This window comes from Hemitrygon akajei, chromosome 7 (assembly GCF_048418815.1).
Source record: "Hemitrygon akajei chromosome 7, sHemAka1.3, whole genome shotgun sequence".
NCBI classification, from domain to species: domain Eukaryota; kingdom Metazoa; phylum Chordata; class Chondrichthyes; order Myliobatiformes; family Dasyatidae; genus Hemitrygon; species Hemitrygon akajei.
In genome coordinates, this window is record NC_133130.1 from 107863744 (window position 1) to 107877187 (window position 13444).

At 42.2% G+C, this 13444-nt stretch overlaps 1 protein-coding gene across 3 annotated transcripts in view; it reads left to right on the forward strand.

Annotated features, from left to right (window-relative positions):
• tmem181 (transmembrane protein 181) overlaps positions 1–13444 on the forward strand; it is a 117097-nt gene that overhangs the window by 12266 nt on the left and 91387 nt on the right. For 2 of the 3 annotated variants that reach the window (XM_073051663.1, XM_073051664.1), the window contains exons 2-4: positions 6081–6184; positions 10906–10967; positions 12551–12635. In XM_073051663.1, the coding sequence (XP_072907764.1) occupies positions 6081–6184; positions 10906–10967; positions 12551–12635 (251 nt within the window). Of the gene's footprint in view, positions 1–3220; positions 3263–6080; positions 6185–10905; positions 10968–12550; positions 12636–13444 lie in introns of those variants that run through there. The other variant, XM_073051665.1, reaches the window with a different exon arrangement.

The window sequence follows — 13444 nt, forward strand, 5'->3', positions numbered from 1 at the left end:
TTCATTCTCCAACTTTCACTTCCTTCTCCCTTGTGAATATCAAATGAGAAGTATTCATTTAGAATCTCACTCATCCTCTGGCTCTGCACATAGATTACCCTGAGGGGACTAGTCTTCCTTAGTTATCCTTTTGGTTCTAATGTACTTGTATCTCCTGTGAATTTCCAAGTAGGAGGTGTTGGTAGCCTTGATGTGTATTAAGATCAATTCATCCCCAGGTCCTGGCCAAGTGCACTCTTGGACCTAGTGGGAAGCTAGGAAAGAAATTGCAGAGGTCCTTGCAGAAATATTTGCTTCATCTGTAGCCACAGGTAAAGTTGTGGAAGACTGGAGGATGTTGAACTGTAACTTAAGGACAATCCAGGGAATTACAGACTGGTGAGTCTGACATCAGTGATGGCATTCAGATCTATCATCCCCATGAAACTCATCACTAAGCTCCACCACCTAGGCCTCGTTACCTTCCAGTGCAACTGGATTCTCAGTTTCCTCACTTGCAGACCCCTGTCAGTATGAATTGGCAACAACATCTCCTTCACGTTCAGCCCCCTGCCCTACTCACTTTACACCTATGATCGTGTGGTTAAGTAAAGTTCCAGTGCCATATTTAAGTTTGCTGGAGGCACCACTGTTGTTTGTGGAATCAAAGGTGGTGCTGAATTGGCGTATAGGAGGGAGTTTGAAAATCTGGTTGAGTGGTGCCACAAAAACAACCTCTCACTCAGTATCAGCAAAAATAAAAGAGCTGAATATCAGCTACAGGAGAAAGAAGCCAGAGGTCCTTGAGCCAGTCCTCATGAAGGGAACTGAGGTGGTGAAGGTCAGTAGTTTTAAATTCCTTGGGGTAAGCCTAGCAGAGGATTTTTCCTGGGACCAGCATGTAAATGCCATCACAAAGAAGGCAAGTTGGCACCTCTACTTTCTTTGTAGATTCGGCATGTCACCTAAAACTTTGCCAAACTTCTATAGATACGTGGTGGAGAATAACCTAACTGGTTGCATCATGACTTGCTATGGAAACACCAGTGCTGAGGGATAGGAAAGTCTACAGAAAGTGGTGGATACAGCCCAGTCCACTTAACACCATTGAGTGCATTTACATGGTGCTGCTGTGAGAAAGACACATCCATCATCAAAACCCCCTACCATCCAAGCCATTCCCTCTTCTCAATACTAACATTGGGCAGGAGTTACAGGAGCCTTGGGTCCCATACTGCTGGGTTCAAGAACAGTTATTACCCTACAACCATCAGGCTAGGAAACAGCATGGATAACTTCATTCCCTTCAACTCTGAACTGAATCTACAACCTTCAGATCAGTTCAAAGTCTGTACAATTCATGTTCTCAGTATTATTTTTACTTGCACATTGGTTGTTTGTTAGTCTTTGTCAATTTATAGTTTTTTCTGGTAAATTCTATTGTATTTTTTTCTTCTATAAATGTCTGCAAGACAATGAATTTCAGGGTAGTGTCTGGTAACATATATGCATTTTGATAATAAATTTACTTTGAACTTTCATTTTGTCTGCCTTACCAGTTAAACTGCATATATTGAAATAAATGCAGTTTAAAACTGGATATTCTTTTCCGATTCTGATGGGGAAGTTACTGGGAGGGTATTGTGAAGAACAGGATCTTCTAGCATTTGGATAAACATGGGCTAATTGGGGATAATATGCATGGTGTTGTGCTTGGGAAATAAAGTCTGACAATTTGTTCGTTTTCAAAGAAGTAACCAAGAGGATAGATGAGGGTACGGAGTTGGTTTTATCTCCATGGTAGTTGGAAAAGCCTTTCACTATGTCCCACATGGTAGGCTGGTCTGGAAGGGGAGATCACATGGGCTATCTAGACAGCTAGCTAATTGGCTGTGTAGTTGGCTCAATGGTAGGAAGTACAGGCTGAAGGTGGAAGCGTGTTTTTCAGACTGGAGGTCCAAAACTAGTGACGTGCAGCAGGGATTGGTACTAGGACCTTTGTTGTTCTTTATTTATATAAACTATTTGAATGAGAATGTGCATGGCATGATTAGTAAGTTTGTGAATGAGAAGTGGTATAGATAATGAAAAAAGTTATCAAAAATTACCTTAGGATCTTGAGCTGTTAGCTAAGTGGACTGAGGATTGGCAAGTGTCATTTATTCCAGATAAGGGCAAGGTGTTGTCTTTTGGGGAATTCAAACCAGAATAGGACGTGTACAATGATGGATTCTGCTCTTGATGATGATGATAGATGCTTTAAATGCACATTCTCCCTGATTTCACTGGGTTTCTTTCTGATGCTCTGGTTTACTAGTACATCCCAAGTGATGTAGGTTAATTGGCTGTTATAAAATGAGTGGTAAAATTTGGGGGAATTGAAGGGAATGTGGGGAGAATAAAATGAGATTAGTGGGACTGCTTTGTCGATCACCTCCAATTCATCTGCCTAAAGTAGGATTTCCAGGTGGCCAAACATTTTGATTCCAATTCCCATTCCCATTCCGACATGTTGGCCCATGACCGCCTCTTATGCCAAGATGAGGTAATCCTCTGGGACACCCCAACCTGATGGCATGAATGTTGATTTCTCCTGGTTAAAAAAATTTTTCCCCCCCTCTTCTATTCCCCATTTTGCCTATTACCTCCCCTTGAGTCCTCTCCCCTTTATCCTGTGATACATTCTCCTTTTCTATCCGATCCATTCCTCTCCAGCCCTTTATCTTTCCCACTCACCTGGTTTCACCTATCACCTTCTAGCTATCCTCTTTCCCTCTTCTCGTCCTTTCCAGTACGGAGAAGGCCTTGCCCTGAAAGGTTGACTGTTTACTCTTTTCCATGGATGCTGCCTGGCCTGCTGAGTTCCTCCAGCATTTTGTGTGTGTTGCTTTGGATTTCCAGCATCGGCAGACTTTCTCATGTTAGTGGAAGTGGTTACTTGAAAATCAGCATGCACGTGATGGGCTAAAAGGTCTGCTTCCTGCACTGTAAAACTCTATGCTTGATCCCTCTGTTTGAAATTAAATATTTGATTTGAATGCTACTGAACATTTTTATGTAAAGCTATGCATTAGCCACGTCAGATGTTTGAACCTATTCACAACAATTCCATGAATCATAATGGGTGTGTCCCTTTGCTGAACATATCACAGTGAACAATTTCAAGTTATATAGAGAAGAATGCATACATTATTCTTAGCTAAACAGTGCCTTTCAAATCACCTGCAAGCCATTTTAACCAAATCAGTGTGACATTCTGAGTGGTTGAAAGCATTCATACAAGGTAGGAATTTTACCTTGTAGAATAGGTAACTTGTGGAATGAGTATCTGCAATCGAATTAAGGTAACCAGTGTTTCTGGGAAAGGCAGACATATGTGTATGATCCCTTTCTAAACCTAATTCTACACTGTTTTCTTACCCATTGGTTTGTCCTGTTTGTAATGGGTGACAAAATTCACTTGGGAATGGTTGGAGAATTTTTTTACACACACACAATGCTGGAGGAACTCAGCAGGCCAGGCAGCATCTATGGAAAAGATTACAGTCGATGTTTCAGGCCGAGATCCTTCAGCAGGACTGGGGAAAATAAGGTGAGGATTCAGCATTAGAAGGTGGGGGAGGGGAGGAAGAAGCACAAGGTGAAACTGGGAGAAGGGAGGGGTGAAGTAAAGAGCTGGGAATATGATTGATGAAAGAGATACAGAGCTGGATAAAGGGGAATCTAATAGGAGAGGACAGAAGGCCACTGGAGAAAGAAAAAAGGGGGAGGAGCACCAGAGGGAGGCGATGGGCAGGCAAGGTGAGAAGGGAAAGGGGATGGAGGTTAGAGAAGGTGGGAGGGAGCATTACTGGAAGTTTGAGAAATCGATGTTCATGCCAACAGTTTGGAGGCAATCCAAAAGGAATGTAAGGTGTTGCCTCTCCAACCTGACTGAGGCGTCATCAATACAGTAGAGGAGGCCATGGATGGACATGTTGGAATGGGAATAACATTGATTTCTCAGATTTCCAGTATTTGCCCCTCTTCTTTATTCCCTATCCCCTTTTCCCTCTCTCACCTCATCTCCTTGCCTGCCCATTGCCTCCCTCTGGTGCTCCTTCCCTTTTTCTTTGTCCAATGGCCTTCTGTCCTCTCTTATTATCCCCTTTCTCCAGCCCTGTATCTCTCTTAACAATTGACTTTCCAGCTCTTTACTTCACCCCCACCCCAGTTTCACTGATCACCTTGAGTTTATTATTCACCTCCCCCACCTTCTCTGACTACTCATCTTTTTTCTTCAGTCCTGCTGAGGGACCTCGGTCCAAAAACATTTTCATAGATGCTGCCTGGCCTGCTGAGTTCCTCCAGCATTTTGTGTGTGTTGCTTGGATTTCCAGCATCTGCAGATTTTCTCTTGTTTGTGATTGGAGAAATTTGTTTCTAAGGTTGTTAAATTTCAGTCTAGATCTTCACTCTTTGGTGCTCATGGTGACTTTTTGGCCAGGGAGGTAGCAAAGTGGATGGGTAGTGGGATGGAGATACATTTCTACCAAAGGAAGTGTAAGGTGCTTCTTCCTTCCCTCCACTGGCCTGCAGGACACCCTTGCTCAGCCCCCCGATCAGAGTCATGTGAAGTCTTTGAAGCAGGTGTTGGATGGTTGTTTGAGATGTTACAAATCCTGGTTATGCGCCAGGCAGACAGTCTTTAAAAAGTATTGATAATGGCTGGGGTCACCTGCCTTGTAAAGACACCGCCCAGGTGAAGGCAATGGCAAACCACTTACGTAGAAAAGTTTGCCAAAAACAATCACGGCCACGAACTCATGATCATCAAATACATGGCTACAATAATGATGATGACAGTGGCAAAGCTGAACTGTATTGCTGGCTGTGGATAGAGTCAATGACACTCATGTCAAGGACAGGGTCACGGTTGAGGTGATCGTTAAAGTGTTTTTGTCAGCAGGGACCGACTGCCTCTTTGCTGTTGAGATGTTCACTTGTATTTTCGGCTCTCAGTGGTGAAGGGCCTTGGGTGTTGTGCCTGTGTATGTGCGGCTGGGCCTCTTTCCCCACCTTCAGAGTTTAGAGGAATCAGGAACTCATGAAATCCTAACAGGAATTGAAAGACACAAAATGCACATATTCCCATTGACTGGAGAATCTGGAACAAGACATGGGTTTGTCAGTTCGCGTGGATATCCTAAGTTTCTTCAGCGAGAGAGAGATGAGCTTTTGGAATTCTCCACCATAGAAGACAGTGGAGACCATCCATCCACCTGAACCTACCCTTCACCCCACTGTCTGCCCAACCCCATTATGATTCCCAAGTACTTACTGTGGCTGGGAATCACGAGGCTCTTTATACACTACTGAACTTTCAGCCTTGTCATATTTGGCCCTAAGGTGGCCTTCGGTTCATGTAACTTAATGGTGGCCATCGGTAACCGTACCTATTTACAGATCAGGATATTTTGCAACTTAAATCCTCATAACATTGTTATAATAGCTTTACTATTGCAATTTATCTCTGTCTGGCATTACTGACCTTAGCCTCAGTAAATGAGAGATCAATAAAAAAAGTGCTGCAAACCCTATTCTTACTTTCACTGGGTCTTGTTCATTTATTTGTTGGAAAGTTTAAAAAATACAGTGAACTTACAGAGTATGGATTTTTAATTGAACTCTGAAGTAAAGTAGGTTCCAGCACCTCAGCTGACTGATGTTTATGCTGGACCTTGTAAGCATGGTACATTTAGGGATGTGGAAGAAGCCAGAATTAAAGATGAGCTGAGTCGCAATAGATTGGATTCAAAAAAGAGAAATGTTTATTGATAGGGATGAAAGCAATATTTCTAGTTGCAACAAATTTTATCTTGAATTATGCATTCTTAAAGTTCAAGGGAATTGTTGAATTTACAAGCATATAATTATACTCTTTCTTTCTTGAACAGAGATGCAATCCCTTTAATATGTTTTCCATGTTTGTAATATCTAATGACCTATAACGTGGCTGCACCAATGCAATGAAAAATATGCTTGGACAAGTTTGTGCTAATTTCGAAATGAAGTCTTTCAGGCTTCTCATTTCATTGATAATTTTATTCTTTTCTTTGTAGAATAGCACCAATGCGATTATATACTCTCTCCAAGAGACACTTTGTCCTGGTGTTCATGGCCTTCTTCATATGTTTTGGACTGATAGTTTTTATTGGGATAGCTGGTGAGTACAAAATGATGGAGCTTGATATTTGGTATTATTTATTGTAAGTTTAATTAAAAAAACAAATGTATAACCAGGTAGAAAGATTTTACACTTATTGCCAGTTTGCTTTCTAAAATATGCTTAGGAAGTGGGTGACATAGGTGTTGCATAGTTAAACATCAATCCTCAACTGACCAGAGTGAATAGTCTTAATTACGGGTACATTGCACGGTATGGTGGCAGCTTCTTCTCTCTCTGGGGAGTATCAGTGAGTCATTGGATTTTTACAACATTCTAGCAGCTTCCATGTTTTGCTTTGGTGCCAAGCCATGAATTACCAGATTAATTTATCATCCACAATGAAGTTCACATGTAGTGTGTGTATTTTTTGTTGGAATTCAGAAAGAGTGAGACAGTGTTTGGAATATTGTGTTCAGTTTGGTCAACCTGTAAGAGAAAAGAAGCCATTAAGTTGGAAAGAATGCAGAGGACATTAACAAGGATGTTGCTGGAACTCCAAGGGCGGTATTAGAGAGAGAAGTTGGAACTTTATTCAGTGGAATGTAGGGTGATAAGGGGTGACCTTATAGAGGTGTATAAAACTGAGGGACATAGACAGGGTAAATGCACAATCTTTTTTCCCAGGGTTGGGAAATCAAGAACCAGAGGGGATAGGTTTAAGGTGAGAGGAAAGATATTTACCGGTAATAGAAACCCGAGTGGCAACATTTTCAGCTAGAGTGTTCAGTATATGGAATGAGCTGCCAGGGTAGTGATTGATCCAACATTTAAAAGGTACTTGGACAGGAAAGATTTAGATCAGAGAGTTCCCAACCTGGGATCCACGGAACTTTGGTTAATGGTAGGGGTCCATGGCATAAAAAAAGATGGGAAACCCCTGGGTTACAGGGATATGGGCCAAACGTGATAGATGAGAATCTTGATCAGTGTGGACCAGTCGGGTTAAAGGGCCTGTTTCTATGCTGTATACCTCTGGCTCTAGAAGTAATCTTAGTAATAGACTAGTTACAGACTTCCTTTCAAGTTTAAACATGGAACTTATGAGCAAAATAAGTGATCTCGAATATGGGACAATGGTTGACCAGGTCAAAAAATTAGTTAACTGAAAATATAAACAGTTAATTATACATTAAGTGAATAAGACTGAATAGGATTGAAGACTGAAAACTGTGCTTCTTATAGAGTCATAGAGCACTGCAGCATGGAATTAGGCCCTTTTACCTACCTAGTCATGCCAAACTATTATTCTACATAGTCCCATTGACCAACACATGGATCATAGCCCTCCATACCTCTTCCATGCATGTACTTACCCAAATTTCTCTGAAATGTTGAAATTGAACCCACTTCCACACTCTCACCGCCCTCTGAGTGAAGAAGTTTATTTATTTATTTAGGGATACAATGTGGAACATGCCCTTCTGGCCCAACATGTCTAGTCAAGGGACAATTTACAAGGTCCAATTAACCTACTAACTGGTATGTCTTTGGACTGTGGGAGGAGAGCCACGCGTTCATGGGGAGGACATTCACTCTGCCCTGAAATTCAGCTCTGAATTCTAACACCCCGATCTGTAATAGCATTGTGCTGATCGCTGTGCTACCATAGTTACCGCTCATGTTCCCTTAAATATTTCACCTTTCACCCTTAACCCACGGCCTCTAGTTCTGGTCTCACCCAACCTCAGTGGAAAAAGCCTGCTTGCAATTTCCCACCTGTACCCCACATAATTTTGTATACTTCTGTCAAATCTCTCCTCATTCTCCTACGCCCCATGGAATAAAGTCCAAATCTAATTCAACCTTTCCCTAGAGCTCATGTCCTCAAGTCCCAGTAACATCCGTGTAAATATTCTCTGTATTCTTTCAATCTTATTGATATCTTTCCTGTGAGTAGGTGACTAAAACTGTACATAGTACTCCAAATTAGCCCTCACCAATGTCTTATCAAACTTCAACATAGCCTTCAAACTCCTGCAGTGTTTGCTCTGATTTGTGAAGGCTGAAGTGCCAGAAGCTCCTTTATGACCCTGTCTACCTGTGATGTCAATTTCAAGGGATTATGGATCTATATTTCCAGATCCCTCTGTTCTACCGCATTCCGTACTACCCTACCATTCACTGTATGGTTCCTACCCTGGTTTGTCCTCTCAAAGTGCAAGGCCTCACAGTTGTCAGCATTAAATTCCATCTGCTATTTTTCAGCCCATTTTTCCAGCTGGTCCACAGCCTGCTGCAGGCTTTCCTCTCTATCCACTACACCCTCCCCACCCCCCCCACCTTGGTGTCTTCCATAAATTTGCTGTTCAAGTTTATCACATTATCATTTAAAGCATTAGTATAGATGACAAACAACAACAGATCCAGCACAGATTCCTGTAGCAGTCCACTAGTCACAGCCCTCCAGTCAGAGAGTGAACCATCTCCTACCACTCTCTGGCTTCTCCTGTTAAGTCAATATCTAAGCAAAACACACAAAATGCTGGTGGAATGCAGCAGGCCAGGCAGCATCTATAGGGAGAAGCACTGTCGAAGTTTCGGGCCGAGACCCTTTGTCAGGTTTAACTGAAAGAAAAGATAGTAAGAAATTTGAGAGGGGGAGGGGGAAATCCAAAGTGATAGGAGAAGACCTGAGGGGAAGCTGGAAAGGTGATTGACAAAAGGGATACAGAGCTGGAGAAGGGAGAGGATCATGGGACGGGAGGCCTAGGGAGAAAGAAAGGGGGAGGGGAGCACCAGAGGGAGATAGAGAACAGGCAAAGAGTGATTGCGAGAGGGGCAGAGAGAGAAAAAAAAGGAGAGAAAAAAAGGGGGGAGAATAAAAAAATAAACAAGGGATGGGGTAAGAAGGGGAGGAGGGGCATTAAGGTGTTATATATTTCGTCTGATAAGGTGGTGTTTAACAACACCTTTTATTCCGTCTGGGTAACAACAAGGAGATAGTTTGCATCACATTTATTCATTTCAACATGTACAACACGCTGGAGGAACTCAGCAGGTCGGGCAGTCCTGACGAAGGGTCTCAGCCCAAAACGTTGAGTGGTCATTTCCACGGATGCTGCCCGACCTGCTGAATTCCTCCAGCGTGTTGTACGTGTTGATTTGACCACAGCATCTGCAGTGTGCTTTGTGTTTACATTTATTCATTTATTCTGTGTGACAGAGCTCTTGAGGCTAATCCCATTTCTCAGCTATAATCAAAAGCAAAAATACTGCTGGGGTTGGAAATAAAATCAAAGCACTGGAAAAAATTGGTCAAACAAGTTAGATTGGACTGTATGATTATTATTTTCTTCGTAGCTTAACTTTACTTGTATTTCATATAACTACTTGTATACAGTATGTTTCATAGTGGTCACAGTACATATATGCAGTTGTTCAGTGTGTCCACTAGTGGTTACATTTGTATGATTCTGGAAACTTCTTTGGTGTCACATTATTTGAATAGGGGTTATCTGATTGGTTGACTCTTATCTACATATTTGAATGGAATGCTTCTTATCCGTGGGATATAAGAAGGGTACATTATGTTGACTTGCCATTTTTTTTAGTCTTTCTGGTCTTTGCTCTTAGCCACCAGACTTTTGTGACTGTATTTTTGATTCTCTTTGTTTTAGTACTGCTTAATAAAATGATCATGAAGCAAGTGTTGTGCCACTTCCTTGACTTCTGAAAGAACCTTAGATTAAAAAAACAGAATCCAACAAGCATCATTTGTGCAGATACCAGTAGGCTGTTTCAGGGTGAAGGCTTTTGGTCAGAACTGGGAAAATTTAGAAATGAAACAAGTTTTAAGTTGAGTGCGAGAAGTTGGTGAGAGAACAAAAGGAAGTTGTGTGATCAAGTGTAAAGCAAAGACACAAACGGTGGCATTAAATTGTGTGAAAAGGGCTACTGAAAAACAAAGTACATGTGTCCGGGGAGGGGTAATGAATGGAATGTGAACCTGAAGATCAGAGAAGTATAAAACTGTGAAAATGAGATTGAAGGCAAGAGCACGTGTTTACTTCATATGTTGAGTTCGTTGAGGGGATGTGTCTTGGGCTTCATTTGAACATGTAGGAGTGAAGTGGGCATTAGTGGCAAGCAATGGAAAGCTCAAGGTCATGTTTTGTTCTTGCCAGAGTGGAGGAGACCAGATCATGAGCACCAAGTGCAGAGGACTAAAACAGAGCAAGTACATGTGAATAGCTGTTCATCCAGAAGGGATATTTCTGTCTCTGGATGGTGGGGAGAGAGGAGGTAAAAGGGCAGGATTACACCTCGTGGTTGTCGAGGCGGTGTGAGGAAAAAAAATAGGGATTGATGGAGACAAAAGAGTGATTGCAGATGAAATAGTCACTTTGGATATGTCTAGTGGTAGCATTAGATTGAAGGCATTCTAAATTATTGAGACCAATGCATTGAATTTGAAGGCTGCTGGTACGACGGCTGAAGGCAGGCAGAGCCCTTCCAGCTTTGTGCTTGAATTTCTTTATTTGATTGTCATTATGCAGTCTTTTTATGGAAGAACAATTGTTCCAACTCATTTTGTTTCTACATGGAAGTTTTTTTCAAATCTTCCCATAGTATCTCCCGAAGTTGAGACAGATTATTTGTCTATTCACCAGTGCATTGTACAGAAAGGCAGAGCGAAAGGAATACATGGATTTTTCTCCTCCCTTTCTTCCTTATAGATATCGGTGAATTGTTTTTACATACATTTTGTCTGATTACAGGTCCAGAAATTATTACACGCACAGCATTACCACCAATTTCATCCACAAAGAAAGGTAATCTGGTAAGTGAATAACACTAAGTGTGAACTGCTTTTTCTGGAAATACTCAGCAGGTCAGAGCATATAGTTAACATTTCAGGTGTGTGAAATTTCTGGTTGAAATCTTAAAATTATACAGGTAGTCCCTGAGTTACGAACGTCCGACTTACAGACAACTTGTACTTACGAACTGAGGAAGGAGAATGCCGTCCACCATTTTAAGTCGTTGTCGTTGACACTGTGTTGAGTGTTTAACTTTGTATTTGGCTTAAACTTTTCTTAGTAAGATTCACCCAGACCCCCCCCCCCCGTTTCCAGTCGGCTGGTGGCGCAGTGAGATCAGTGCCGGGGTTCCCGAGTTCCATCCAGTGACAGACCGCTCCCGTGCTGGGTTGATGTCGATCCAGTGACTCCCGTACCATCCGTGCCGGGTTGATGTCGAGCTCGCAACTTGACCTCGTAAGAAAAAACCATTGCCACCTCCAGTTTAAATTCCCACGCAGAATATTGTGGAGGATCAAATACCCAAACCCAGCACTGTCCCCACTTGTCCCATTTAACCTGTCTCAGTGCGGTGGTAGAAGGAAACCGAAAGAAGGTCACAGGGTGAACATACAAACTCCTTATAGACAGCAGCAGGGATTGAACCTGGGTCCTTGGTACTAACCACTACACTACCGTGCTGCCCTGACCAATGCCTGAGCAGAACTCCCTCCACATCTTGCCTTTATTAGCGATACAGCGCAGAGTAGGGTGCTCAAATGAACGTTTGATGTTTCAGGCTGAGTCCCTTCATCAGGACTGGAACGAAAGAGGGAAGAAGCCAGAATAAAAGAGTGGGTGGAGGGGAGGAGCACATGGTTGAATCCTAGTGAGACATGAGGGAAGGAGGAAAAGGGGATGATGTGAGAAACAGGGAGGTAATAAAAGGAGGAGGTAAACAGCTGAAGGAAGAGTAAGCTGATAGAAGAGGATTGTAAACCAGGGAATAAAGGGAGGGAGGTAGGGAACCAGAGGGATGAAGGTGTAGATGATAGGCAGATCATGAGAATGGGAAGAGGAAAGAGAAGGGGTAAAGAGGCTAAAGGGAAAAGGAAAGGCAAAGGGGTCGGAACAGAGGGGGGAGGTTACCGGAAGTTAGAAAAATCAATATTGACGCTGTCAGGTTAGCGATTACCAAACAGGAGCATGAGTTGGAAATGAACGTCACGGCCCAAAACATTGACTGTTCGTTTCCACAGATGCTGCCTGACCTGCTGAGTTCCTCCAGCATGTTGTGCGCGTTGCTTTGACTCCAGCATCTGCAGAGTATTTTGTGTTTAGGAGTATGAGTTGTTGCTCTTCCAGTATTTATCCCTTTCCCCTTCCCTGCCCTACACCTTTCTCTCTTATGTTGGTTTTGCATGACCTCAGTTGTTAACTTTTCTAGTGCAGACAGCAGCTCCAAGTACAAAACTTCAAAATCTGATTTCAAATCAGTTATGCATAAACAAAATGAGCCTGAATTATTGATGTCAGATTCTCAGATATGTGAGCTAAATTTTATTGATTTTATTGATCCCTGTCTTCAGTGATTAAAACTTGACTTTTTATTCCCTCTGTCCAGTCTAGCCCACTGAAACTGCGAACACCAGGGTTATCCACATACAACCAGGAGCTATGGTTAACATGTCGGTTTGAACAAAGTACAGGTAGGAATACCTGAATAAAGAGCAAGCTGTTCTGCTCTACACTTTGTAAATTGTGCACATTCTTTATAACCTTCTGGCCCCTGATCAACATCACAGACGTAAGGTCAACTGAGAAGTAGAAAGCTGAATTACATCTATTTTAATACAAGGAGTCTCAGATAAAAACAGATGATCTTGGAATGTTGATCAGTACATGGGAATATAAAATAGTTGCAATCACTGAAAGAAAGGCGGGACTGACAACTTAACATTCAGGGTATACAAGCTTAATATATAATAGTGGAGGAAGTAAAACAGAGCATTGCAATATTGACAAAGGACACCATTGCAGTAATGATGGAGGATGTCTCTGAAGCCTCTTCAAATGAGGAGCTTAATAAAAAGGAAATTGTTGTGCTATGATTCTGCTATGGGCCTACCAGCAGTCAGCAGGTGTTAGAGGGGCAGATACCTCAAATCTCAGAAGTCTAAGAGGAATAAGTTTATAGTCTTAGAGGATTTCAACTTCCCTTATATTAGCTGGGATCACGTTGGTGTGCAAGAATTAGATGAGGCAATTTTATTTTTAAAGAGCTCCAGGAAAGCTGCCTATGCATAGTTCAACAAGGGATGGGACAGTGCTAGAACTAATCTTTGGGAATGAAGTGGGCTGGTGGGTGAAGTGCCAGTGGATGAGCACATTGGGCCCAGGGACAATATTCCTTAAGTTTCATGAAAAGGATAGTCTGAATTTGGAGAAGTTCATTTTCAGTACAATCAGAACAGTACCTGACCAATGTAGACTGTGAGTAACTACTTACAGATAAATC